The sequence below is a fragment of the Bombyx mori genome, chromosome W, assembly GCF_030269925.1.
Source record: "Bombyx mori chromosome W, ASM3026992v2".
Classification (NCBI taxonomy): Eukaryota; Metazoa; Arthropoda; class Insecta; order Lepidoptera; family Bombycidae; genus Bombyx; species Bombyx mori.
Genome location: NC_085135.1, coordinates 3,376,522 through 3,404,437, shown reverse-complemented (window position 1 = coordinate 3,404,437; position 27,916 = coordinate 3,376,522). Strand labels below are relative to the sequence as shown.

Genomic DNA, 27,916 nt, shown 5'->3' with positions numbered 1-27,916 from the left:
TTCTCCTCTTCTGTTTTCTGTATTTATAAACTCTGTCACTAGGCTTATATCTTCTAAATTCCACCTCTACGCAGACGATCTCCAGCTATATCGCCACTTCTCGGAGCCTGAAGTTGAATCGGCTATTGCTGCGATGAACAATGATCTGAAGTCTATCAGTGAATGGGCAAAAGCCTACGGTCTGCACATTAATCCGGGAAAATCACAGGCTATCATTATAGGGGGTAAACAACTGCGCAGTAGACTCAGCGATCCTATACTCCCCCCAATTTATTTGGATGGGACTCAAATAACTCTAACCGATTCAGTTAAAAACCTGGGTGTTATTGTAGATCGACATCTTTCGTGGAGTTCTCACGTTGCTGAGATTAGTAGGAAGGTGCACTTTGCCTTGCACTCGTTGAGATGTCTGCAGGGCTTCTTACCTCAGCATACAAAAATATCTCTCGTCCAAGCTCTCATTCTACCCATAATTGATTACGCCGATGCCTGCTACTTGGATGCCACTGAGGAGCTCTCAAACAAGCTTGAGAGGATGCAAAATCTATGTATCCGTTTTATATACAATCTCAGAAAATTCGATCATGTTTCTCATTTTCGCAAAGAACTTAAATGGCTCCCTATACGCCTTCGTAGGAATACTCGAATATTATGTCTCCTATTCAATATCCTACATAAGCCCACTTCTCCCTTATATTTACGTGAGCGATTCTCTTTCATTCGTTCTCCTGATGCTCCCTGCAGGTCCAACCAACGTTCTGTTTTGTTATTCCCTTCCCACAAAACCAATTTCTATTCTCACTCCTTTACTGTGCACGCGGTCAGACTGTGGAATTCGTTGCCGGCTGACATCCGAGTTTGCAAGTCTGTTTCTGTTTTTAAATACAAGGTCAAACAATTTTATCTCTCATCAACCGAATGATCATGGTTCTATACTCTTCGTATATACGAGTGTTACTGTGTTACTTATAATATTTGCTATGTGTATGTGCTATAATTCTCATGTTGTATTTGTTATTTTAGTTATGTGTTATTTGTTCTACACACACTTATCACTTTTTATTATTATTCTCATTATCCTCTCGCAGGTCTGCTGGAAGAGATTTCTCAAAGAAATAAGCAGTGCCTTTGTACATAATTTTCCTATTACTCTGTACTGTGTCTTGTTTTCTGTGTGTACATAAATAAATAAATAAATAAAAATAAATATTATAAAGAGGAAAGATTTGTTTGTTTGTTTGTATTCAATAGGCTCCGAAACTACTGAGCCGATTTGAAAAATTCTTTCACTGTTTGGAAGCTTCACTATTCCCGAGTGACATAGGCTATAATCTTTTTTGAAAAAAATTAGGTATCCTTACTAAAACTCCAATAATTTAACCCAAGGTGTAAAAAAAATTTCCTAAAATATTCTTTACGTCGCGTACCTACGAAAACTATTGATGATAGAATAAAATAATGTACTACGATTTTGTAGAAAACATTATTTTCAAAAAGTGTCGCGACAGCATATCTAACTATTATAGTTATGCTGCAATAAGTGTTCTTTTATTTAAAAAAAATGCCCCTGGTAAGACACGGAGTGCCCCCCTACCTTCACCGACTGGTGGCTTCCTACTTGTAGGACAGATCGGTCACGTGTACTGGACACGGTGGGATCGTGCACAGGCTCCTTCGTGCGCGATGTTCCACAGGGGTCGGTGCTCGGCCCCCTTTTGTGGAATATCGGGTATGACAGTCGTTGGACCTTCCGTGTTCACTTTCAGAACCTGGTCCCTCGTTTGTGACGCGCCGCCCCAGGTGACGCGCCGTCTCTATACGGGGGTGGTGCGGCCAATGACCTTACACGAGGCGCCCGCGTGGGCCCAGTCACTGGCCATGGGGGTAGCGAAGTTGCTGCAAAGGCCGCAACGCACCATCGTGGTAAGGATCATCCGTGTTTATCACACCATCTCTTTCGAGGCGGCGTGTGTACTGGCTGGGACGCCGCCTTGGGTCCTGGAGGCGGAGGCGCTCGCCGCTGACTATCAGTGGCGGGCTAACCTTCGTGCCCGGTTCTTCGTGGCCGGTTCTGCGTGCTTCGTGGCGCGTCCCGGCCCCAGTGTGGTCAGAGCGCGGAGGGCCCAATCTTGGCGGTCCGTGCTGGAGTCATGGTCCAGGCGGCTGGCCGATCCCTTCGGCTGGTCGTAGGACCGTCGAGGCGATTCGCCCGGTTCTTGTGAACTGGGTGAATCGTGACTGAGGACGCCTCACTTTTCGGCTCACGCAGGTACTCACTGGGCATGGTTGCTTCGGTGAGTTCCTACACTGGATCGGAGCTTAGCCGACGGCAGAGTGCCACCATTGTGGTTGCGACTTGGACACGGCAGAGCATACGCTCGTCGCCTGCCCCGCATGGGAGGGGTGACGGCGTGTCCTGGTCGCAAAAATAGGAAACGACTTGTCGTTGCCGAGTGTTCTGGCATCGATGCTCGGTGACGACGAGTCGTGGAAGGCGATGCTCGACTTCTGCGAGTGTACCATCTCGCAAAAGGAGGCGGCGGGGCGCGTGAGAGATGCACAGGACCGCCCCCGTCGAGCGGGGTCCAGGGAGACGGATCTCGCATAAGCCCTGGCCTTCTAAGTGTTTCGGGTCTCCCTCACATGTCGGCCTGGGGACCGGCGAAGGGGGCCTAAGAAGACGACGTGCAAGCTGCTCTGCATACGTTTTACGTATGAGTATCCGGGTGATGGAAGGCCGGCTATCCCCAACCCACCCTGGTTCTGACCCAGCGGGGTATTCCGTAGGATAGACCATTCTAACCGGCGCCATCTAGCCGGACTTCGGACAGCCTGCCGACCGAGAGGGCTGGTGGTCGTGGCGCCGACGACCGCCAGTCGGGCATCCCGAGGGGGAGAGTGATGGGAGAGATGTGCTCCACACTAAACGCTTCACTTTCCCCCCTTTGCCTTTTCATGAGCTCTGTCTCATGCGAGGTTTGGATGCTGGTTGTTGAGCGACAGGAGGTTTTAGTCGGTTCGATTCCGACATGCCCCGCCCTCCATCCCCAGTGAAAGGCGGAAGTCCGGCGATTTCCACCTGACAAAAAAAAAACGTGTGGCACTCGGGAACTGCGGCGGTAAAGCTATTGCATAGCATTTTTTATCAACTTATGACATTATAATTAGACAATGATAATTTAATATTAAAACAATAATAAAACAAGACCACGCTATATTAAACCTTAATAAAGGCAAAACCTTAACTGTCCCCTTCACACTCATAAGCTAAACCGCGCGAGAGAGAGATGGGCAGACTTTTCATGATTCGCATGCAGTGTGACATCACGCCACGCGCTTATTCACAAACACTACACAAGCGCAACGGGTGAATGTGTTGAACGCGAGCTACATGGTAGGCGGAGTGAGGTGTGTTAGGCTTTTTTCGTTACGGAATTTCATGATTCGGTTTCATGATTCGGTCGGATAAAAGCTTAAAAATGTATGAACTTGTAATAAAATCTCTTTGGCTATACTATTTGTATCTGGCTGGTTTTAGTATCATTATAAGTTTAAATTCGAAAGAACACAATTCCAAATTAAAATTAGGAAGATGTGTGATTTTTATTTATTTTTCGTACTGTCAAGATGAGTGAATCTAATGAAGATATCCTATACATTTTAAAATTTTACTACAAAAAAGGTAAAAAAGCAACGCAAGCCGTGAAAAAAATTTGCGATGTTTATGGACCTAGTGCCGTGTCTGTGAGAGTAGCACAAATTTGGTTTAAGCGTTTTCAATCCGGAAATTTTGATGTCAAAAATGCACGTCGCTCTGGTCGTCCTATTACGGATAAAATCGATGCCATTTTTGAAAAAGTGGGGCAAGATCGGCATATCAGTAGTTACAACGTAACTGAAGAACTGGGAATTGACCACAAAATAGTTATGGCGCATTTGAAAAAAACTGGGTTCCATAAAAAAGCTCACTGAAAGAAACCTAATGAACCGTGTACTCATTTGTGATTCTTTATTACGACGTAATGAAACCAAACCATTTTTGAAGAAGCTAATAGCTGGTGATGAAAAGTGGATCACGTACGACAAGAACGTACGAGAAAGGTTGTGGTCAAAGGCGGATCAGGCTTCACAGACTCTGGCGAAACCCGGGTTGACTCGCAACAAGGTGTGTGTGGTGGGATTGGAAGGGCATTATACATTATGAGCTGTTACCACCAGGCAGGACCATCAATTCTGAACTCTATTGCGAACAACTGATGAGATTAAACCAAGAAGTTGAGAGAAAGCGGCCGGAATTAATCAACAGAAGGGGTGTGGTTTTTCCTCACAATAACGCTAGACCTCACAGATCTTTAGCCACTCAGCCAAAAATTTAGAGAGCTTGGCTGGGAGGTGTTAATGCATCCGCCGTATAGTTCTGACCTTGCACCTTCAGATTACTACCTGTTTCGGTCTCTTCAGAATTCTTTAGGCGGTGTCAGGTTAACTTCACGAGAGGACTGCCAAAACCAATTGTCGCGGTATTTTGATCCGAAGCCCCAAAATTTCTATAGCAATGGGATCATGTCCCTACCTAAAAGATGGCAGAAAGTTATCGAACAAAATGGTACCGACATACTTTAGTTAAATGTGAATAAGCTATATTAAAAAATGTTGTGATATTTCTTAAAAAATGCGAAGAAACTTTTTCCCCAACCTATTATTATATAGAAATAAAATAGTAAATAATGTTTACAATAAGTGAGCTGTTTAGGCTTACTATACTATACTATACTATTTGACATTGGACGGTAATAGGTAAATTGTAAAAAATAATAATCTAAGACAAGTTTTCACTGGTGGTAGGACCTCTTGGGAGTCCGCACGGGTAGGTACCACCACCGAGGTGGGTGGCGCATTTACGTTGTAGATGTCTATGGGCTCCAGTAACCACTTAACACCAGGTGGGCTGTGAGCTCGTCCATCCATCTAAGCAATAAAAAAAAAAAAAAAAAAAAAAAAAAAATTAACAATAATTATATACGCATTTCCATTTTATATAAAAATTATGATTCTTACATCAGTAATTTCTTATAAAATGCTAGGAAAATGCTTTAAAATGCCCTTATGTTAAAAACAAGAAAGAAAGTAAAGAAAACCTCAATTTGTGTTATTTTAAAACTGCATGGTAGTTTTTTTTTTCTAATGTTTAAAATAATTTCTGGTGCAATGTAATTAAGGTAACATTGCTCTAATTTTTTAACTATCATTGATCATGTTCCGCAGAAACTTGTTACAACTTGATTGCGTACGGTGTGTGGGCTATCCTACGAAATGTATGTTAATTATTTTAAGTTTTTATAACATCATACAGGGTAGGAATATAAACTAATTATTCGTTATTGTGTAGTAGGTGAGTTTTAATTTTAGTAAAATTTAAAATACTATAAAATAAATGAAATTACAAATTTTACAGCGCCCCCCTACCCCACATCAACGCCCCCCATTTTTTCGTGGGCCTCTTAACGCCCCCCTCTAGGTTTCTAACGCCCCCCAGGGGGCGTTATCGCCCACTTTGAGAAAGACTGATTTAGAGCAACTTTTAGCTTTATGAGAATATTAGACGATTAGACATTGAGAAACTCTGTTTTGAATTCTCTTTAGATATAACTTGGCTCCAATACTCTTTTCTTCGTTAGCGTTTCGCAAGCCTGTGTAACTATTTTCATTTCTTACATAAAGTTTATTATTAAAAATCAGCATGCCTCGAAGATCGAAAATGAAATGCTATTTCGGATGCCTTGATAACGGTGAGTTTACACTATTTTCCCGGTATATTATTTGCTAACAGAATTATTATTCATAATATAATTAAATGAATTAGCACCAACTAATGGTCCTTCCTATTTCTGCTGCCTAGCTATCATATATGTTAAGTTTTGATCAAAACAGTCGGTATTAAGTCTCGTACTATCACACACACACCTCAGATAATAAAATTGTCTCGAGTGGGTGGAAGTATTTATGTTCTGCAACTCAGCGTATTATATGCTTATTGTCAAGTGGGCCCGAACTAGTTTTTTGGAATGATCAATCAGTCATGCTTTCCTGTTTAAATAAAATACAGCACAATTGATCTCACATCCAAAGTTAGATGATGGCATTCACGTTTTGTTTCCTGGTGTTTGATAACCAAGTTACACCAAGTGGCCTGTGACCACGTTCATACTTCTACCCAATATAAAATAATGTTTTTATTTTTGTAGACAAAGGTTTGATGATGACAAAATTTTATGGAAAAATTATAAGGAGCACAAAAATGTCTGAAACATGAAAAGATTGATGCACTATATTTGAACCAGAACGTGTTATGTAATATATTAATTTGTAAGTATGATTACATTAACACTAAATTTTTCATGGTCGTATTTTTTCAATATTTGTTACATACTTAAGATACTTTGTTTCTCCGTTTCAGAAGAGAAACTGATTCAGCAAGGAACGTGAACTCTCAAGGATCTTAATTTTTTTTAAATATGTTTATAATTTATAAATTAATAATTGAAATAGTTCATAAGAACTAAATTGATGCCAATTTTGTTTTAAAATAGGTTGTTTAGTTCTTATAGTTATAGTATTACGTTTGAATAGTTGTAATTAGTAAGTTAGTAATATATGAAAATTCTTTTGTAAATTCTACGAGAAGATGATTTTAATTAATGATCAAAAGTCAACGGTCTTCAAAAGCATTATTTGCAATTATTTAGATTAACTGTGGAATATATTTGCTAAGTTGTGTTTTCTGTATGAGCAGATATAAATGAAAATGCCCAAACATGATTATGTTTCTTACATTTTCATTATGTGAAATCAATATGCTTGTGACTGAGTATATTAATAATTTATTAAAACTTAAGTGATAGACAGCAACCCCTATGGCACTGCTGAAGTTTATAAGCACTGGTGACCACTTATCATGAGCCGGGTTGCGTGCTCGTCTGCTGTTGAGTGCAATAAAAATTTTCGAAACCCTTTCTATTATTTAGATGTAATATTAATGTACATTTAATTTGGATTAAAAGATAAATTTACATTTTATGTTTGCATGTGTATGTTTATAATTCATTTGCATGTAACGAACATCAGTTTCTTTTGTAACAAAATGCAAACTAATGGTTTGTAATGAATGTAATTAACTTTAAGATGATTTTCGTTCAATCTGCTGTTTGTTTCATCTAGTATTACCAAAGCTAAAGCATCAGAAACGTCAGAATAGAAATAATTTAGATAGGGAATAAAAGTATAACTAATGTAATCATGTCTAAGATTACTATAAGCGTCATTAAGTACAAACTATCAATATTTAAGAGTACTTTAAATCATCATTACATTTTTTGTTTTTTTTTTTGTTTTTCAAATCATGTAACAAAACGTTTGTGCAGAACAAAATGTCATATGTTATGAACATGATTGTGGGTTAATCGTTTCTTAAATTTCTAAATGTTTATAAGAATGCTAAGAATAATTTAGTATTCACTTTAGTGTGTGTATTATCTCTACAATGCTAGTTTAAATGACAATTATTGTATGACGAAGCATAGGTAGTGTTTATAGATGTAAGATTTTCGTACAAGGTCATGATCTGTCACGATCAACTTTAAGCAAGAACTGCTAACGTTAAGAAACAAATTTATTAAATTTAATTCAAATTGTCTACTATGTTTGTAATGGAAAGCTGACATGTTTATATTTCGCACAAATGACTTAATGGACATTGACTGATTTGATTATCTAGACTTAATTACTTCTACTGTGGGTACTGTGGTACTTTCTACTGTGGGTAGTTGAAGTGTATACACTAGTTTGTTGAGCTCTCAGTGTTTTTAATTGTTAAAAAATATATATTTTTACCTATTCATATCTAAATGCTATAATTTGGGTTCCAAAACTTGCTTCACAACAGCTCATAACAAGTTCTCTCTAGAGAGGGTAGTTGAACATCTGTCAGATCACACGCATTCCGATAGAGGCACCCGTCACGTGCGGACGTGCTCATCGACCACTCGATCGCCCGGTCTTTGTTCGCCCGGCTTTTGTTAGCCCGGCCATTGTTCGCGCGGCCTGTGTTCGTGATACATCTGCCGACTAAGTGCTCTTCCTGGAACTTTTTAATTGTTTTGTTTCCTTTTGTTGTTTCTGTGTTCGTGGTACATCTGCCGACAAACTGTTTTCCTGGAAGTGGTTAATTGTTCTGTTTCTTTTTGTTATTTCCGTTTTGTTGTGTTTTTTCTTTGTCCTGTAGTAATCGTGCCGCATCGCCACCTGTGTTCAATAGAACCGCTCAGGTCCGAGAAGTTGGGGCCTCGCCGCAAGGCGAGTGTTTTCAAGACCCGGGGCCGCCCCACCTGGGCACTCAGCGATCATGGACGCTGTATTCGCGGAATTCCTCCGACTTCGCCACCCACAGCTCGCCTCAGAGTTTCTGGCCTTCAAGGCCGATCACATCGCGAGCTCTCTCGTGGACTCCGCGAGCTCGCTGCTCCTGCGTCGCCTGTACCTGCGTGCAAAGCTTCTGCATCGAGCACCGCAGCCTCCGTCGTGCCTGCCGTTCCCGCGTCGCCTATACTGGCGAGTAAAACTGCTGCGTCGTCCGCCGTGGCCACCGTTCCAGCAGCGCGATCATCCGCAGCCTCCGTCGTGCCCTCCAAAACACCTGCTCGTAGGTCACCGGCGCCCGCCTCCTCGTCCTCCGACTCTGACTCGGAGATGGAGGTCGACCTCGCTCCCACCTCATCGACGGATGGATTCACCCTGGTACAAAAGGGTAAGAAGCGTGCCGCGGAGTCTCGAGCTCCCGCGGCCGCTAAAATTAGCAAAGCCGCGAACGCGTCGCGCCCCCGCCCTCAGACTCCCGTTGCGCCTCCAGCCCGTGCCACCCCGTCGCCGCGTCCGGTGGCACAAAATAAAACCCAGACCCCTCCCCCGGTAATCCTCCAAGAGAAGGCAGCTTGGGATCGAGTTTCCCTGGCCCTTAAGGCCAAAAATATCAACTTCACGAATGCCCGTAACCTCGCGAACGGCATTCAAATTAAGGTTCGAACACCCGACGACCATAGGGCCCTCTCTTCTTACCTCCGTAAGGAGCGTATAAGTTTCCACACGTATACGCTCCAGGAGGAGCGCGAACTCCGTGTCGTCATACGTGGCATCCCTAAAGAGTTGGATGCCGAGCTAGTCAAGGCCGACCTTCTCGAACAAGGCCTACCGGTTAACTCCGTACACCGCATGCACACAGGTCGCGGAAGGGAGCCATATAACATGGTTCTCGTCGCCCTCCAGCCTACCCCCGAGGGTAAGCAAATATTCAACATCCGAACGGTCTGTAGCCTTTCCGGAATCGCCGTCGAAACCCCACACAAGAAAGGCACACCTAGCCAGTGCCATAACTGCCAATTATACGGGCATTCTTCCCGTAACTGTCACGCGCGCCCCCGATGCGTCAAGTGCTTAGGAGATCACGCCACGGCCCTCTGCACTCGCGATCAAAAAACCGCGACGGAACCGCCTAGCTGCGTCCTGTGTCGTACACAGGGTCACCCCGCAAATTACCGCGGATGCCCACGAGCCCCGAAAATAAATCGTCGCGTCGCCCGCCAAAACCGCCTCCGAGCTTCCGGCCCAGACATCAAAGCCTCGGCACCCTCTGTGTCGCAGGCTAAGCCAGCGTTCGTTCCGGCGCCGGTGCCCAGTGTCTCGGCTTGGGCGAAACCGCTGCCGTACACGAACACGGTTACAACTCCCTCCTCCGCGATTCGTCCCGCCCCCGCAACTCGTCCCTCTCCCGCGACTTGCCCTCCGACCGCGTCCGACAATCTCGCTTTAGCGATCGACTTCTTTCAGTCGATCAACTTTGAGCGCGTTAACGCTTTGGGCGACGCCATTCGCGCTGCCTCCACTGCACAACACTTTATCGCCGTTGTGCAAGAATACGCCGACGTATACGCGTCATTAAATACGTACGTCCTCCCCTCACTCCGCCGGTAATCAATGGCGTATATAAGTAGAATAAAGCCCCTATCCGTAACGATAGGATTTTTTAACGCTTACGGTCTCGCAAATCAACGTGATCAGGTTTCTGACTTTTTGCGTGACCATCAAATTGATATCTTTTTAGTGCAGGAGACCCTACTTAAGCCCGCGCGCCGTGACCCTAAAATCGCGAACTATAACATGGTCAGGAACGACAGGCTCTCTGCTCGTGGTGGTGGTACCGTCATTTACTATAGAAGAGCCCTGCATTGCGTCCCGCTCGATCCGCCCGCGCTCGCTAATATCGAAGCATCAGTGTGCCGAATCTCACTGACGGGACACGCGCCGATCGTTATCGCGTCCGTTTATCTTCCACCGGATAAGATCGTTCTAAGCAGTGATATCGAGGCGCTGCTCGGTATGGGGAGCTCTGTCATTCTGGCGGGCGACCTAAATTGTAAACACATCAGGTGGAACTCACACACCACAACCCCGAATGGCAGGCGGCTTGACGCGTTAGTCGATGATCTCGCCTTCGATATCGTCGCTCCGCTAACCCCGACTCACTACCCGCTAAATATCGCGCATCGCCCGGATATACTCGACATAGCGTTATTAAAAAACGTAACTCTGCGCTTACACTCGATCGAAGTAGTTTCAGAGTTAGATTCAGACCACCGTCCCGTCGTTATGAAGCTCGGTCGCGCTCCCGTTTCCGTTCCCGTCACGAGGACTGTGGTGGATTGGCACACGCTGGGCATCAGCCTGGCTGAATCTGATCCACCATCGCTCCCGTTTAACCCGGACTCTATCCCGTCTCCTCAGGATACCGCTGAAGCCATAGACATCTTAACGTCACACATCACCTCAACATTAGATAGATCATCGAAACAAGTTGTAGCGGAGGATTTCCTTCACCGCTTCAAATTGTCCGATGATATTAGGGAACTCCTTAGAGCTAAGAACGCCTCGATACGCGCCTACGACAGGTATCCTACCGCGGAAAATCGTATTCGAATGCGTGCCCTACAACGCGACGTAAAGTCTCGCATCGCCGAAGTCCGAGATGCCAGATGGTCTGATTTCTTAGAAGGACTCGCGCCCTCCCAAAGGTCTTACTACCGCTTAGCTCGTACTCTCAAATCGGATACGGTAGTAACTATGCCCCCCCTCGTAGGCCCCTCAGGCCGACTCGCGGCGTTTGATGATGACGAAAAAGCAGAGTTGCTGGCCGATACATTGCAAACCCAGTGCACGCCCAGCACTCAATCCGTGGACCCTGTTCATGTAGAATTAGTAGACAGTGAGGTAGAACGCAGAGCCTCCTTGCCACCCTCGGATGCGTTACCACCCGTCACCCCGATGGAAGTTAAAGACTTGATCAAAGACCTACGTCCTCGCAAGGCTCCCGGTTCCGACGGTATATCTAACCGCGTTATTAAACTTCTACCCGTCCAACTCATCGTGATGTTGGCATCTATTTTCAATGCCGCTATGGCGAACTGTATCTTTCCCGCGGTGTGGAAAGAAGCGGACGTTATCGGCATACATAAACCCGGTAAACCAAAAAATCATCCGACGAGCTACCGCCCGATTAGCCTCCTCATGTCTCTAGGCAAACTGTATGAGCGTCTGCTCTACAAACGCCTCAGAGACTTCGTCTCATCCAAGGGCATTCTCATCGATGAACAATTCGGATTCCGTACAAATCACTCATGCGTTCAACAGGTGTACCGCCTCACGGAGCACATTCTTGTGGGGCTTAATCGACCAAAACCGTTATACACGGGAGCTCTCTTCTTCGACGTCGCAAAAGCGTTCGACAAAGTCTGGCACAACGGTTTGATTTTCAAACTATTCAACATGGGTGTGCCGGATAGTCTCGTGCTCATCATACGGGACTTCTTGTCGAACCGCTCTTTTCGATATCGAGTCGAGGGAACCCGCTCCTCCCCACGACCTCTCACAGCTGGAGTCCCGCAAGGCTCTGTCCTTTCACCCCTCCTATTTAGCTTATTCGTTAACGATATTCCCCGGTCGCCGCCGACCCATTTAGCTTTATTCGCCGACGACACGACTGTTTACTATTCCAGTAGAAACAAGTCCCTAATCGCGAAGAAGCTTCAGAGCGCAGCCCTAGCCCTAGGACAGTGGTTCCGAAAATGGCGCATAGACATCAACCCAGTGAAAAGTACTGCGGTGCTATTTCAGAGGGGAAGCTCCACACGGATTTCCTCCCGTATTAGGAGGAGGAATCTCACACCCCCGATTACTCTCTTTAGTCAATCCATACCCTGGGCCAGGAAGGTCAAGTACCTGGGCGTTACCCTGGATGCATCGATGACATTCCGCCCGCATATAAAATCAGTCCGTGACCGTGCCCGCGTTTATTCTCGGTAGACTCTACCCCATGATCTGTAAGCGGAGTAAAATGTCCCTTCGGAACAAGGTGACACTTTACAAAACTTGCATAAGGCCCGTCATGACTTACGCGAGTGTGGTGTTCGCTCACGCGGCCCGCACACACATAGACACCCTTCAATCTCTACAATCCCGCTTTTGCAGGTTAGCCGTCGGAGCTCCGTGGTTCGTGAGGAACGTTGACCTACACGACGACCTGGGCCTCGAATCTATACAGAAATACATGAAGTCAGCGTCGAAACGGTACTTCGATAAGGCTATGCGTCATGATAATCGCCTTATCGTAGCCGCCGCTGACTACTCCCCGAATCCTGATCATGCAGGAGCCAGTCACCGTCGACGCCCTAGACACGTCCTTACGGATCCATCAGATCCAATAACCTTTGCACTAGACGCCTTCAGCTCTAGGAGCAGGCTTAGGGACCTCGGTAACCGTACTCGTCGAACTCGACAAAGAGTTCGCCGTGCAACCTAACCCATGAATCAGCTCGCTGAGTTTCTCGCCGGATCTTCTCAGCGGGTCGCGATTCCGATCCGGTAGTAGATTCATTCGCGAAGCAGCTACTCTTGAGTTGTTAGGTCTCCTTCGGAGGCGCTCGGGCAGCTGTTAGCAAATCCCACCCCTCCTGGCTGAGCCTTTGCTCGCCCACCTGTCCTGGTGAAACTGGAAAGGCCTCCGGGCCACCAGTAATCCTTCAAGCAAAAAAAAAAAAAAAAGATCACACGCGTTTCGATTATTTTTAGTGTTTTTCCCGTTTTTTCTGTGTTTTTAAGAATTGTGTTGCCCTATTTTTGTTGGTGGTGGATTAGTTTAAGTTTCATTTAACTGGTAAGTGTATTTTTTATGTCAATGTCGTCCTCGGTGGGCGAAAACGTCCCGCCGGACAGAGGGAGGTCTTCTTTAGATTCAGAGATGGACGATCTTTCTCTAATGCTTAATTCTCCTGTAAAAGCTTCACAAAAACGCCCTGCGGAAGACGTATTAAGCGTCCCAGAAAAAAGATCAGCTCCACATTTACCGGCAGCTGCCTCTAATCAACATACCTACACCCGGCCAGGTTTTGATAACAATTCAGTTCTTAATTACTCTGAAACTGACTCTGGCCCTTTTGTTGTCCATGTATCTCGTTCAGATGGTGACTTTGCCCCAGTTTCGAACCACACCCGTACCCTTAAAATTGCTCAAATTATCTACAATGAAATTAAAAACATGGGTAGAAATAGGGCTGCTATTATTTTTAAAACATATAACGAAGCGAATTCATTTTTAACAAACCCATTACTTTCATCTAACAAATTGTCAGCAATTATTCCACGCTTTCAAGTTACCAGGATGGGTGTCGTGAGACAAATTCCTGTAGAGTGGTCTCTTGAGGACCTAGTCTCATGGATTGAGTGTCGGTCTGTTTCAACCACCGTCATTAAAGCCAGAAGAATGAATAAGAAAAAGAAAATAGATGGAAATACAGTATGGGAACCGACGGGTACAGTTGTCCTCTCTTTTCTTGGGCAAGTTCTTCCTAAACATGTATATTGTTGCAGCGTTTCCCTCCCTGTAAACATATATACTCTTCCCACTATTCAGTGTTTAAAGTGTTGTCGTTTTGGGCACATTCGTGATCAATGTCGATCGCAAGCCCGCTGCTCTCGATGCGCAGGCCCCCATGAAGGTAATTCTTGTAGTGTTCCAGAAAATAACATAACCTGCTTGTTCTGCTCTGGTTGTCATCCCGCCTCTGACCCGAAATGCCCCGAACATGCCCGTCAAAGATCAATTAAGATGGTTATGTCTGAAGAAAATATTAGTTATATTGAGGCAGCTCGCAGATTTCCTTCAGTCCGCACCTCCTATGCCGATATTGCCAATTCTTCTCTTCCCCAAAAACCTATCTTCCTGAGCCGATCAGCTCCATCTTCGAATACCCTCCCGTCTTCCTCCCCCTCATCTTCTCGTCATACTCCGTCAACTTCATACAAAAAAACTGTTTTTATTGAAAAATCGTCTAAACCAATACTTTCCAAGTCTTATGATCGTCATGCTCACAACGATATTATTAGCCCTCCTAACTCTTGTTTACCCAATGGTTGTGCTCTTAGCACTCCCACCCCCTGTGCCCCTGCTACAAATGATAATCTCGCGGAATTAATGTCAATGCTGCTTCTAAATATTTTATCAAAATTCAATGATATACTACCGAACAACGTCTTGATTCAGATTCACGCTTTAATCTCTAGTCTCGTTAACTCTCAACCAAAGCATAATGACGAAGGTCCTACAATGGAACTGTCGTAGTATCAGAAATAAAAAACAAGAAATAATTTATCTATCTAATCAATATAACCCTGTCCTCTTTGCTGTTGCGGAGTCATGGTTGAGACCGGATACTCTGCTTAGGGTGCCCGGGTTCTCGTGTCTCCGCGATGACAGAGACGACGGCTGGGCAGGAACTGCTATCTTGGTCAGAAGAAATATATCTTTTTCTCGCATTACCCTTCCTCCTCATTCCTCAGCAATTAACATTGTGGCAGTTCGCTGCTTTAACATCACAGTGGTCTCAGTGTACATCCCTCACCCTAATAGTAACCTTATTCAAGAATTTTCGACACTCTTAACCTCTCTTCCATGTCCTCTCTTAGTCTTAGGAGATTTTAATATACGCCATACAATGTGGGGTTCTGAGTTATGTGACTCAAATTCCTCATTATTTCTTGATAAACTTGATGAATTAAATTTGTGTCTACTTAATGATGGAACTCCCACCCGTAGAGTATCCCCATCCCAAAGTCCAAGTGCCCCAGACCTGTCCTTGTCCTCTCCCTCTTTAGTTAACTCGATTTCTTGGTCTGTTCTGTCTAACTCCCATGGCAGTGATCATCTTCCAATATTACTAACTCTAGCCGATTCTTCCATCCCATCTTCAATTCCATATGAACCCCTTTTGAAATTCGGACTTAACAAGGCCGACTGGCAAAAGTATTCATCTTTAGTTCAAAATAATCTTGAATCTCTTCCTGATGCAAATGATGAAAATACTCTATTTTTGTACCTAGAATTTTGTTCCATTTTATCCTCCGCTGCCGAACTAACCATTCCCTTAAAGAATTCAGCTTCAAATAAAATTCCCTCACCAGCATGGTGGGATGCTGAATGCTCCCAAATAGTCCAAAAACGCAAGGAGGCTGAATCTGAATTTTCTAAAATTCTCTCTTTAGAGAATTTCCTAGAATTTCAGAAAGTTTCGGCCATCTCTAAAAGATTTTTGCGACAAAAGAAATCTCTTGCTTGGCGTAATTTTTGCGAGTCTCTCTCCCCAAGAACTCCTGCCTCCTTGATTTGGAAAAAAATAAAAGCATTTCGTTAATCCCAATCTGATAATAATATTAATTCTAATTCCTTGTCTTGGCTTCCTGATTTTATCTCCAAACTCTGCCCACCCTTTGTGCCTTTTAAACCTTGTCCCTTAATTCCCTCCTCCGGCTCTAATGACCCCATGAATTCCAGCTTCTCATTTGCAGAACTATGCTGTGTTCTTGACAACCTCCGAGATTCAGCCCCAGGTATAGATGGCTTCCCGTACTCTTTTATAAAAAAATTATCTGACTCTTCTAAAAAAATCTTTCTAAATCTTTTAAATCATATATTTCTCTCCAGTTCTATTCCAGCCTCATGGAAAACTCAATTGATAATCCCAATTTTAAAACCAGGCAAGGATCCAGCTCAATCTTGTTCATATAGACCTATTGCTCTCTCGAGTGTGCTAGCTAAAATTATGGAACATTTGATAAAAAATCGTCTAGAATGGATTGTTGAAAACAGGTCTATTATCCCTAATAGTCAGTTTGGCTTTAGACGAGGTTACGGAACATTGGACAGCCTGAGCCTCCTCACTTCAGATATTCGTGTTGCATTCTCTCAAAATCGTCATGTTATAGCAGTTTTTCTAGATATTTCCTCTGCATACGACAATGTCGACCTTCATTTACTTAGACAAAAACTTATTAACCTGAATATGCCTCCTAGAATTGTGAATTTTATCTTCAATTTGTTTTATGACAGATCTATTATAGTTCGCATCTTAGGTGAAAATTCTTCTCATCGGACCTGGAAAGGTCTGCCTCAGGGTTCTGTTCTCAGTCCTCTGCTTTATAATATTTACACTGCTATTTTAGATACTACTGTGAACCGTTTTTGCCGTATCCTTCAATATGCTGACGATATTGCCCTCTATACCATATCTAATTCTTTCTCACAAGCTTGTAATTGTCTAAATTCTGCTTTGTTTAATCTGAATTCTTGGTTGAATGATCACTGCTTATCCCTGTCCATCCCTAAATGTTCTGCGGTCGCTTTCTCCCGTAAGAGAGTTATCCCTGAAATAAATATTGAAATTTGTAACCAATTTATTCCAGTCTTGAGTAAAGTTAAGTTTTTGGGCATTCTCTTGGATTCTAAACTCTCCGGTGTTCACCATTTAAACTATATCTGCAATAAAGTTGAGAAGAGCATCAATGTTCTACGCGCACTCTCCGGTGTTAGGTGGGGTTCACATCCTTACAGCCAGAAGCTTCTTTATAATGCTCTAATTAGAAGTCACTTTGACTATGGTTGCTTTGTTTTGGAGCCTTGTAATAAAATGGCACTTACAAAACTAAATCGTATTCAATCAAAATGCCTCAGAATCATCTCTGGCGCCATGAAATCTTCCCCTATAAATGCCCTACAAGTTGAATGTTTTGAACCTCCTTTAGCCTTGCGTAGACAGTTTCTAGCTGATAGATTTTTCTACAAAGTAATTTCTCTCTCAAACCACCCCCTTTTAGCTCTACTTTCTCAACTAGCTCAACTGACTGAAACCTCTAGATACTGGCGTCATAAATCTGTACCTCCTCTTGTCAACTCGTATAAGAAACTGCAAAATTTAGCTTCTCCAATTTCTCAATATGATAAATTCCCCCTCTTTCTTTTCTCTTTTGACTGTCTTTTATTTCGTCCCACTACCTTCTTGAATATTGGGATCCATAAAGACTCCCCAGGAGCAAATTTACAATTTCAGAACATAGTACAACTACAATGGCCTAATCATTATCACCTATTCACTGATGCATCTAAACTATCCCAAAATGGTCCTGTAGGTGCTGCGGTATGGATCCCCAAGTTTAAAATCTCCTTAAAATACAAACTCCCTCAGACTTCCTCTGTGTACTCTGGTGAAGCTGTTGCTCTTTTAGAAGCAGCTCTTTTTATTAAAACCCGCGGTCTAAGTAAATCGGTAATTTTTTCGGACTCCTTAAGCTGTCTTCAAGACATAACTAAATTTCCATCGCATTCAAAAGTCAATTTTGAAATTATATTAAAAATTAAAGAAACTCTGTTTCAATGTCACTGCTCCGGACTTGATGTCACTCTCGTCTGGATCCCAAGTCATAGCGGAATTTGTGGGAATGAGCTTGCTGACTCCTGTGCCAAGGAGGCTGTTGTTATGGGCTGTAACAAGTATAACAAAATTTTTCCTCGAGATTTACATTCTCTGGCAAAATCTGATATGCTTCAATCTTGGAATGAAAGCTGGCAGATTTCTCGTCAGTCAGTAGGTAAGCATTATGGTAACTTGCAACCGACCCTGCCCTCTAAGCCTTGGTTTTCCTCCCACTGCCATCTTCCTAAAAAAATTGTTTCCGCTATAATCCGTCTTAGACTTGGCCATGTTTGCTCCCCTGTTTTTCTTGCCAAAATTAGAGTCCGTGACCATTCTCTTTGTGAGTGTGGATTAGATGAGGGTACCCTGGATCACATTTTCTTCGACTGCCCCAATATCGTATCCCCTCTTTATGATATCCTTCCCAATGACATTCCCCGGCCTATTAATATTAATTGTTTATTAACTTTAGTCTATTCTAAACATGTAAATATTCTGTGTAAATTTTTATCTGCTAATAATATTTATCTCTAAAGTAGTTAGTCTAACATATATTTGTTTGTGCTGTTCTTAAAACCACAGATTCGCGTATGGAAAAACCGACCAAATTTATTTGTATTTAGATTTAGTAATTTTTTCCCTCTCTAAGCACCTGTCATTTTTGTAAATACTTTGACATTGGCAAAATCAATGCCAAAGGCGTTGGAGCCAAATTACCTAAAAGAAGAAGAAGAAGTTCTCTCTATTAATATCACTTCACATCATCACTACTGCCACATCATCAATAGCGCCGCATCATGGATCTGTACACTAAGTTACAAGAGGTGGAATCAAGCATTGTGCAGAGGATGACCGAGTTTGAAACAATGCTGAGCAGTCACCAGTCACCACACACGGACCTAGACAAGTTGTCACAAGATTTCATCGCATTCCGGAATCTCACACTACAAACACTCAACATGCTGAGGTCACAGATGGAGCTTGTTCTCTTGGGGTTGGACAGGCATGAGATGGCGTCGCGTCGTAAGGTCCTTTTGTTTCATGGAATCCCGGAGTCAGATGCCACAGACCCAGCAACAGCAATTGTGGGTATATTAACCAACCAAATGAAGGTGGCTGATTGCACAGAAGAGGATTTAACTGCTTGCTATCGATTAGGCTCCAACACCAATAAGCCTAGGCCTATATTAGTCAGGTTCCAGAGTTTGAGGCGATGCAATGAAGTGTGGAAGAACAAGACACTCCTGAAGGGGTCTAGGGTCATCATTTCAGAATTTCTGACCAAATCACGTCATGATGTCTTTTTGGAGGCCCGCTCTCATTTCGGCGTTAAGCGCTGCTGGACAACAAATGGGAAAATAGTCGTTCTTCTCCCGGATAATAAACGCAGTAAGATTGAACAGATGTTTGAACTTCAGCGTCTGAAAACCAAGTTTCCCTCGGCGCAAGGAGCTTCTCAGTCATCTGGGAAATCTCATGACGAACCCAAGACGGCACCAAAATCAGCGGCAGAGCGAGAAATCGGCAAGAGGACGACTCGTCGAAAGTAGTATGGCTGTATCTTGAACTTATTCATAGATGATACACTAAAAACTTAGTTATCTATTCGAGGTAGTTGTAATGCGTTTTTGAACATTATTTCGATCAACTTTCAAAATTACCAACCTATAAAAATTTTGATTGTAATAGAACTGACAGATAGATAAGTGATAATCATAGATTATGCTCTTAGTAGAAGCAGCAGTAGGGTTTTTCTCGAAGAGAAAGGCAAAGGAACTATGCCATACAGCCAACTCTTAAGTTTTATATTGTCAATATAGATTATACATTTACTTATTATTTTGTGACAACGACAATAGGATTTGCGTTTTGTTTTTAATATGTACATTTTCTGACTTAGATTAAAGTGCTTTGCCAATCTCGAAAGGAGCGTTTGTGAAGTAAGTTACAGTTGTAAATCTTTAGATTTTAGTTTTACGTTAGCTTTATTTATTTTTTTAGTGTTTTTTACTATTTTACTGTATTTTTGTTTAGTATATATTTATATTATATTATCTTAGTATGTCAAATTTAGATATTAATGATGCCTTCTTCTCATGCACTTCCTCAAGCTCGTCTGACATAAGCTATGGTAGTGCATTTAGTGAGGATGATGACTCAACTCATTTGCGAGACTTGATTCAAGCAAAATTTTCGCCGTTTCCTAAGTTCCTCAACATCGTTCACATAAACGCACAGAGTGTCCCAGCCCACTATCCCGATCTCTTATCCTCTTTCGATTCCAGTGTCGTCCATGCAGTACTCATCTCTGAATCCTTTCTTAAACCTGCTCTTCCCTCTACTCAGTACTCTCTACCTGGGTATCGCTTATTACGCAACGACAGAACAGCGAAAGGAGGAAGTGGCGTAGCGATTTATCTTCGTTCTGATATTCCTTCTAAAGTTATTGATGCGTCCCCAGGTGAATATACGCAGTCCGCAGAAAACCTATTTATTGAAATCTCCTTTCACCATACTAAGCTTCTTCTAGGCGTTCTTTATAGCCCCTCTTCTCATGTTGACTATTCCTCTTATATACACCCTCTTTCGAATCTAAACTTGAATCTCTTTCCCCCCCTTTATGATCATACAATAATTCTTGGTGATTTTAACACCTGCCTTCTGAAATCTGACAGCCGTGCTGAGAAACTTCGTGCGGTAGTTACTTCTCTCAACTTAAATATCCTCCCTCTTGCAGCTACACACTGTGCACCTCAATATCAAGACCACTCCCTTCTGGATTTAATTATTGTTTCTGAATCCAACATGGTTGCTACACACGGACGACTATCGGCTCCTTTTTCCTATCATGATTTAATTTATCTCTCCTAAAAGATTCGTCCTCCTAAACCCAAACCCAAATACATTTTCCTTCGTAGCTTCAAGGGTATAGGCGTGAAGCGATTGCGGGCTGACGCGAGGACTGACTGGTCGACTGTCTTCGGCTCTGACACGATCGATGACATGGTTTTTTCTTTTAATAAAAATATCTCGCTTCTTTATGATAGTCATGCTCCCATCAGACGTGTCAGAGTTAAACAGTTACCCTCACCTTGGTTATCCGACTCAATTAGACAGATGATGGCCAGGAGAGATAAGGCTAAACGCAGATACAGAAAGCTCCCAACGGAAGACAATCTTACAACTTACAAGAAACTTCGTAATCGTTGCAATCGGATGTGTAGAGATGCCAAAAGACGCCATATTCATAGCTCCCTAGAGGGTCTGAACACATGCCAAATCTGGAAATTCCTTAATTCACTAGGCATTGGCAAACAGTTAAACGAAACTTCCTTTACTATTAACCTCGACGCTTTAAATAAGCATTTCTCTCAAGCTCCCATTATTCTTAATGACAGTACAAAGTCATCTACACTATTACAACTTTCCAAAAGGCCTTTACCCATGTGCACTCCTTTTACTTTCACTCCGGTTACAGAGTGTGACGTTAAGAGATCCATCCTTTCTATTTCCACTAGGGCTGTGGGTGAGGATGGGATTCACCTTCAGATGATCCTTCTGCTTGTGGATGAGCTTGTCCCTATCATTACATATATTCTTAACTTCTCTCTCTCAAAAGGCTCATTCTCAAGTAGCTGGAGAAAGGCTCATGTTCTCCCACTTCCTAAGGTCCCTAATCCTTCCTCTTTTTCTCAGTTTCGTCCAATCTCAATACTTCCCATTCTCTCTAAAGTCTTGGTGGGTTTAGTCCAAAGACAGCTCACTGTCTATCTTAATAAAAATAATCTCCTCAACTCTTCAGTCTTGTTTCCGCCAAGGCCACAGCACGGTCACTGCATTGCTCAAGGTCACCGACGACATTCGCCACGCGTTTGATGTAGGGCAGTTAACCGTGTTGACCTTATTGGACTTCAGCAGTGCTTTTAACTCAGTAGACTTTGACATCCTTCTAAGTATCCTTGGATCTCTTAATGTATCTCCACTTGCTCTAACCTGGTTTGACTCTTATCTTCGGGGACGCTCGCAATGTGTCCGCTCTGATGATGCTACATCGAAATGGTGTGATTTAACTGTGGGTGTACCTCAAGGTGGCGTACTATCTCCTCTCCTTTTCTCTATTTTCATTAATGAAATCACTCAGGTACTGACTTCTCACTACCACCTCTACGCTGACGATTTGCAGATTTATAGACATTTTATATCTGATGATGTTGCTCTAGCTATTGCTGAAATCAATGGAGATCTTGGTAGAATTAGTGCTTGGGCTAAATCTTTTGGACTTCTTGTGAATCCATCAAAATCACAGGTCATAGTAATTGGTTGTTCCTATAGGTACAACACGATTGACCACATTAATTTGCCCCCTGTGACGCTAGATGGAATTCCAATCGCTTATTCTAAAACAGCAAAAAACCTAGGTATCGTTCTTGATTGTCATCTCTCTTGGTCCAGTCAGATAAATTTAGTTAGCAGGAAAGTGCATTGCACGTTTCAGTCTCAAGCGTCTTCAGCGTTTCTTGCCCTTTGAAGCTAAAGTCACCCTGGCCCAATCCCTTATGCTTCCTCTCCTTGACTATGCGGATGTCTGCTTCCTCGACGCCGCGGAGGGGCTATGGAACAAACTGGAAAGGTTACAAAATTTATGCATACGCTTTATTTTTGGTTTACGCAAATATGATCATGTCTCGCAGTACAGATCACAACTTAATTGGTTGCCTATCCGACTTCGCCGTGATGTACATGTTTTATGTATGCTGTTCAACATCCTCAATAACCCAGCTGTTCCCCAGTACCTCCGTGAGCGCTTCGGGTACCAGATGCCCCGTGGTGTACCCTGTCGTACAAGTAGATCCCTTCTCCTTAATTTTCCCCCTCACTCTTCCAGCCGCTACGGTGGTTCGTTCACTGTGCACTCTGTGCGTCTGTGGAACTCAGTTCCACACTCAATCCGTGCAAGTTCCTCACTTGAAGTATTCAGGAAGGCATTAAAGGAGCACTATCTATCAATTTAGTATTACTTATATGTATTTATTTTATGTATTTCATTATATATGTACGTGTATGTATATGTTTATGTTATTTATGTGTGTAATTGTGTATGTATGACGGCGTTAACGATATTTATGTTATATAGCACGTGCAATAGGAGTGACTCACACAAGCAAGGTGCGCCGGCCGTGTCGTTCCACTCGTAAACAACAGCTGCAACAGAAGTGACTCATAAGCCAGCTGCGCCGGCTAGTATAAAAAGGCGGAACGTGCCTTGAAATGAACACCCCGGGATACCAGGCTAAGTGGCCCCTTGCTGTGTTGTGCTGTGCGGTCAGTGTGTGCCCAAAGTGCGTGTGTTGAATCTAGCGGTGCTGTTTCGGGGTGGAGACATTCCGAGCAGTGAAACGCGGGACCCGGGACCAGGTAAGTGGATCGACACTTCTTTCTTTAAACACCAGTTTAATACGGGTAGGTGTCGACCAGCCTGTGAAAGCTGCGTCGCCGTTTTATTTGGATATAAAACCGGCGAACGTTAGCGCCATCGAGTCTGGCCTCCCTGTGTCACTCCCAGTCCTCTCCTACCCCTCGGGGTTAGGCGGGGCGGTCGCTAAACCCGGTAAATTGGTCTAGTTATTAAGGTTTGATGGCGCTGGAACCCCTATAATACCAGTTTAGCTCAGTTAAAATTTAGAATAGTTTAGATTAGTTTCATTCATTATTTTTTTACAATTTAGATTAAATTAAATTAAATTAATTTAGATTTTTGTAATATAGTACTGTGTAAATAATTGGCGCTGCTGTAGCTTTATAAAAATTTTTTCATATCTACCCACTTTTAGCATAATATTTTTTTTTAGCATTTAATTTTACGTAGATAGTAAATTCTGGTATACCGGCCGACCTTCTTAAGTGGTCTCTTATTAGATACAGTTAATTATTTAGTTTTCCTTTTGTTATTTTTGTAGTTTTAGTAGGGTTCTGGTAGGGTGTTCCCGCCATCCTTTTGTTTACAGGTTCTTCAAGTTTCATGAAATTTTGTTTAGGTTATAGTTTATTTTAATTATATTCTATTTTAATTACTTGGTTGACTGGGTTGCTGCGGGGTGTGGTTTGGCTGACCGGAAGGTGGGGATTTCACGGTCCCGAATATTTTTTTCGGAACCGTCAAATCTGGGGCCACCGGTCTGTCGACATACGCTGGGGTAGTCCGTGTTGGCCGGAAAGAGGAATAGATATAATTACATATATATTTACACACATTATACTTCTCATTCATTTATTGATTGATAGTAACTTAATTAAATGTTGTTTTATAGAATTGGTATTATTAGTATTATTAGTAGTATTATATTTAGTTTTTGAATTCATTTATTATTATTGTATATAGCGGTGGATACTCACTGACCCCACTATTGCTCCATATCTTTTAATGTACATTTGATTATCATTACCCATAAATAGTTATTAATCCATTTAAATTACAGTCTTTTATCTTATTATTTAATATTAAAATTTAGTTATTCCAATAATATAAAAATTCAAGTTTTGTTTATTGTTACCAATTTATTTTGAATACCGACAACTTTATGGTCGGTCGGTAACTAACAAAAACATTCAGTTTGACCGAATTGATTTCCCTGGGGATCCAATGACCAATTAAGCCTGCTAGACCTTAATATCATGTCTGGGGGAAATTCACCCCCGCTCATCAGCACTCCCGGCCCGTCTCACAAGGGACGACAGGTGATGCCTCAATCAAGCAGATACCAACCAACGCCAGCAGCTCGTATAGGCTCGATGGGACTCGGGACGGACAGTCTGCCCGGGCCTTCGGTCGCGGCCCAGAGGACTCTGAGGATCGAACCGGAGGAAGATAATCTTCCCTCGTTGACCGATCCCTCTGGGCCCTCTCGGCCGCGGAAGAAGGCCAGGTCCGAGTCTGACCGAGGTTCATCGAGCGATAAGGACAAGCGTCCCAGACTAGGCCCTTCCTCCAGATCGGAGGGGGAGGATGGTTCGACCACGTCCTCAGCTCATTCCTCGACAGAATCAGTCACTCCCTCTTCGTCCAGATCTTCGTCCCCCTCTGGGAGTCCAATCCCAGCTAAACCCATTCCGAAACCTAGGGCTCCCGCCAGGACAGGGATAGCCCTAAGGCAACAACGATCCCCTCCTCGTTCTCCCTCCCCAACGCTTTCCCCTATCCCGGTAGACTCAACCCGAGGTGCCCCCGCCCTAAGCGGCACGGCGGGTAACCTGGATTCGACCAGGTATATGGACCTCGAGTCTACCAGACCACACGTCCCAAAGCCCAATCCCATCCCTTCTACCTCCTATGCTGCCATGGCAGCTAGGCCAGGTGCTCCCACCACCCAGAGGACTTCCCAATCCTCACAAGTCCCTCCCCCGAGGCCGAAGGGTCGTGCCCAGGAGGTACTGCGCCGACACCCGCCAATTATGGTGGAGGCCCTTCCAAATTGGTCCCGCCACATGGCGGCCATAAGGGAGCGCCTAGGCCGCGCCCCCTCGGTGCGACCCTTCGGCGCCGGCTTTAGATTCCTGCCGACGTCGGTGGAGGAGTATAGGGCGGTCCAGGCCTACCTGTCGGAGGCCTCTGCCAGGGACGGTGCCATTAAATGGTACTGTTACGCCCTGGCGGAGGAGATGCCTTCGAAGGTGGCGGTCCGGGGCCTCCCTGCCGACACCGACGAGGCAGAAATCGTCAATGCCCTGAAGGAGCTGGGATTCCCGGCTCGATATGCCAGGTGCATTAGGTCCCAGAGAGGGCGTCCGGGCTGCGTGTTTCACGTAGCCCTGGATCACCTCTCGAAGGACGGTCTCGCCCGCTTGTACGCAGTCAACGAACTGCTGTACCTGCCGGGGGTGACGGTTGAAGGATGGCGTCCAACCCGAGGACCTGCGCAGTGTCATCGCTGCCAGGCCTTCGGACACGCCTCCTACAACTGTCATCGCGCGGTCCGTTGCGTAAGGTGTGCCGGGGAGCACATCGTAGCGGACTGCCCGAGGCCGAGAGACGGCCCATTCTCCTGTGCCAATTGCGGGAAGGACCATTCCGCCGTCGACAGACGGTGTGCGGTCTACCGCAAACGGGCCAGGATGATGGGAGTAACCGTCCCTCCTCCTGCACCTCAGGCGCCTCGAGCCGGGAGTGCAGCTCTTCCGGCATCCGAACCAGTAGCAAAATGGAAGGGGAAGGGGAAAGGGAAATCTTCCCAGCCCCCTCCCCCTTCCCACTCCGCTCCGTCTGCTGTGGTGGTGGAGGCGTCGCCATCGGCGTCTACACTGATGGCACAGGCCAACCCACCACGGCAGACAACCAAATCCAAGCCTACTCCTGCTCCCCGTGGTCGAACTACTGCTGCTCCATTGCCACAACAAACACCTTGCCCGACTAGCGGTCTTACGACAACAAAAAACAGGGAAAAGAATAGACGCAAAAAATTGAAAAAAAAGGCAAGGAAAAAGGAAGAAAAAGCAAGAAGGGGCATACCAGAGCCTATAGTGCCGGATCCCCCATCGAGAGCCCATGTTGAAACCATGGAGGTCTCTGAGGCCTCCCCACCAACCCAATTATCGACAACAAGCCCGCAATTGCCTTCGGCCCATCCGGCCGAAGGTAATTTAGATAACTTAAATAGTCAGCCCCCCCTCCCCCCCCGCCCTCAGCGCGAGCGCCGCAGCGGTCGACAGGCCTCTCAGCCTGCCGGTTTTGCTGCATGGCTGCTGGCACTCTGGGAGAACTTGGCCGAGGTGATCTCCGGAGTCATCCGCGAGATCGCCTCCGGCGCTAGCCCTATCGGGGCTATCCTGTCGGGGTTCTACCAGTTGATAGCGAGGCTCAATGGCTAGCCAGGAGCTTCGCATCATCTACTGGAACCCCGATGGGATAAGATCCCGAAAAAACGACCTGCTTGTTCTCGCCCGGGAGTACAACCCAGAGGTTGTTCTCCTGGGCGAGACCAAGCTTCGTCCTCAGGATGCGTTCAGGATTCCTGACTATTTCATGTACCGACGTGACGAGCTTACCCCTGCCGGGCGGCCGTTCAGGGGCACTGCGGCCCTCGTCAGGCGGGACGTGGTGCATGATCAGTTGGATTTGCTGTCCTTCACATCGACAAGGTCAGTCGGTGTGAGGGTACACACCTCGGGGGGAGATATGCGGATTTATGCCGCGTATAGACCCCCGGGGCCTGAATTTCACCCTGAGGACATAAGACGGGCCCTGAATCACGACGGCCGCCCAGCTCTGCTGGTCGGGGACCTCAACGCGAAGCACGTCGCGTGGGGCTCCCGACTTAACTCAGCAGTGGGCAGGCGGCTGTTAGAAGATGCCGATAGGGGCGACTACTCTGTGGTCGGCCCCGACGAACCCACACACATCCCGACCGCCGCGCGCTATCAGCCCGATGTGCTGGATGTGTGTGTGTACAAGGGGCTACGGTGCCCCGTAACGATCGAGGCACTGTACGACCTGGGTACCCCACATCTCCCTGTCCTGGTGACACTGGGAATGGGGCTCACCCGGGTTGCGACCTCGCCCCTACGACCGAAGGTCGACTGGGAGCTCTTCAAGAGAGGACTAGTCGACCTTCCCGTGATTCAGAACCCCAACACCCCTGATGGGGTCGACGATGCGGCAACCCGCCTTGTTGACTCCATCAGGGGAGCGATCGACCAGGCGACGACTCTTGTGCCCAGCGGCGGGCCCAGAGGTATACTCCCGGCCCATCTGAAGGCGATTATTCGCCGGAAGAGGGGCCTGAGGAGACTCTGGGCGACAACTCGTTGTCCCAGGATAAAGCGCGAGCTTAATGAGCTGGAAGCGGAGCTGGCGACAAAGATTAGCACCTTTAGGGGCTATGCCTGGCAGGAGAGGATCGAGGAGGCCCGCGAGGACCCCTCCTCAGTATCCCTCCACCGGCTTTGTCGCCAGCTCTCAAATCGGCCTGCCCCGACTTGTCCACTCGTGGACGAGAGGGGCAACCGATGCTTCTCGGCTCAGGCCCGCGCCGATATCCTGGCCGAAATGCTGGAGCGGCAGTTCGCTCCTAATGACT

At 45.0% G+C, this 27,916-nt stretch overlaps 1 protein-coding gene and 1 long non-coding RNA gene across 2 annotated transcripts; both read left to right on the top strand.

Moving 5' to 3' along the window:
• Positions 1-5,686: 5,686 nt before the first annotated feature.
• On the top strand, positions 5,687-6,643 carry LOC134201785 (uncharacterized). The gene is made up of 3 exons (XR_009977047.1): positions 5,687-5,789; positions 6,246-6,366; positions 6,458-6,643. It is a non-coding gene; the product is annotated as an uncharacterized LOC134201785 (long non-coding RNA).
• A 17,875-nt stretch (positions 6,644-24,518) lies between these two features.
• Positions 24,519-26,708, top strand: LOC134201659 (serine/arginine repetitive matrix protein 1-like). Its single transcript, XM_062676902.1, has 3 exons — positions 24,519-25,271; positions 25,503-25,687; positions 25,925-26,708. The coding sequence occupies exons 1-3, from the start codon at positions 24,519-24,521 to the stop codon at positions 26,706-26,708; spliced, it is 1,722 nt and encodes a 573-aa protein (XP_062532886.1).
• Positions 26,709-27,916: the final 1,208 nt, after the last annotated feature.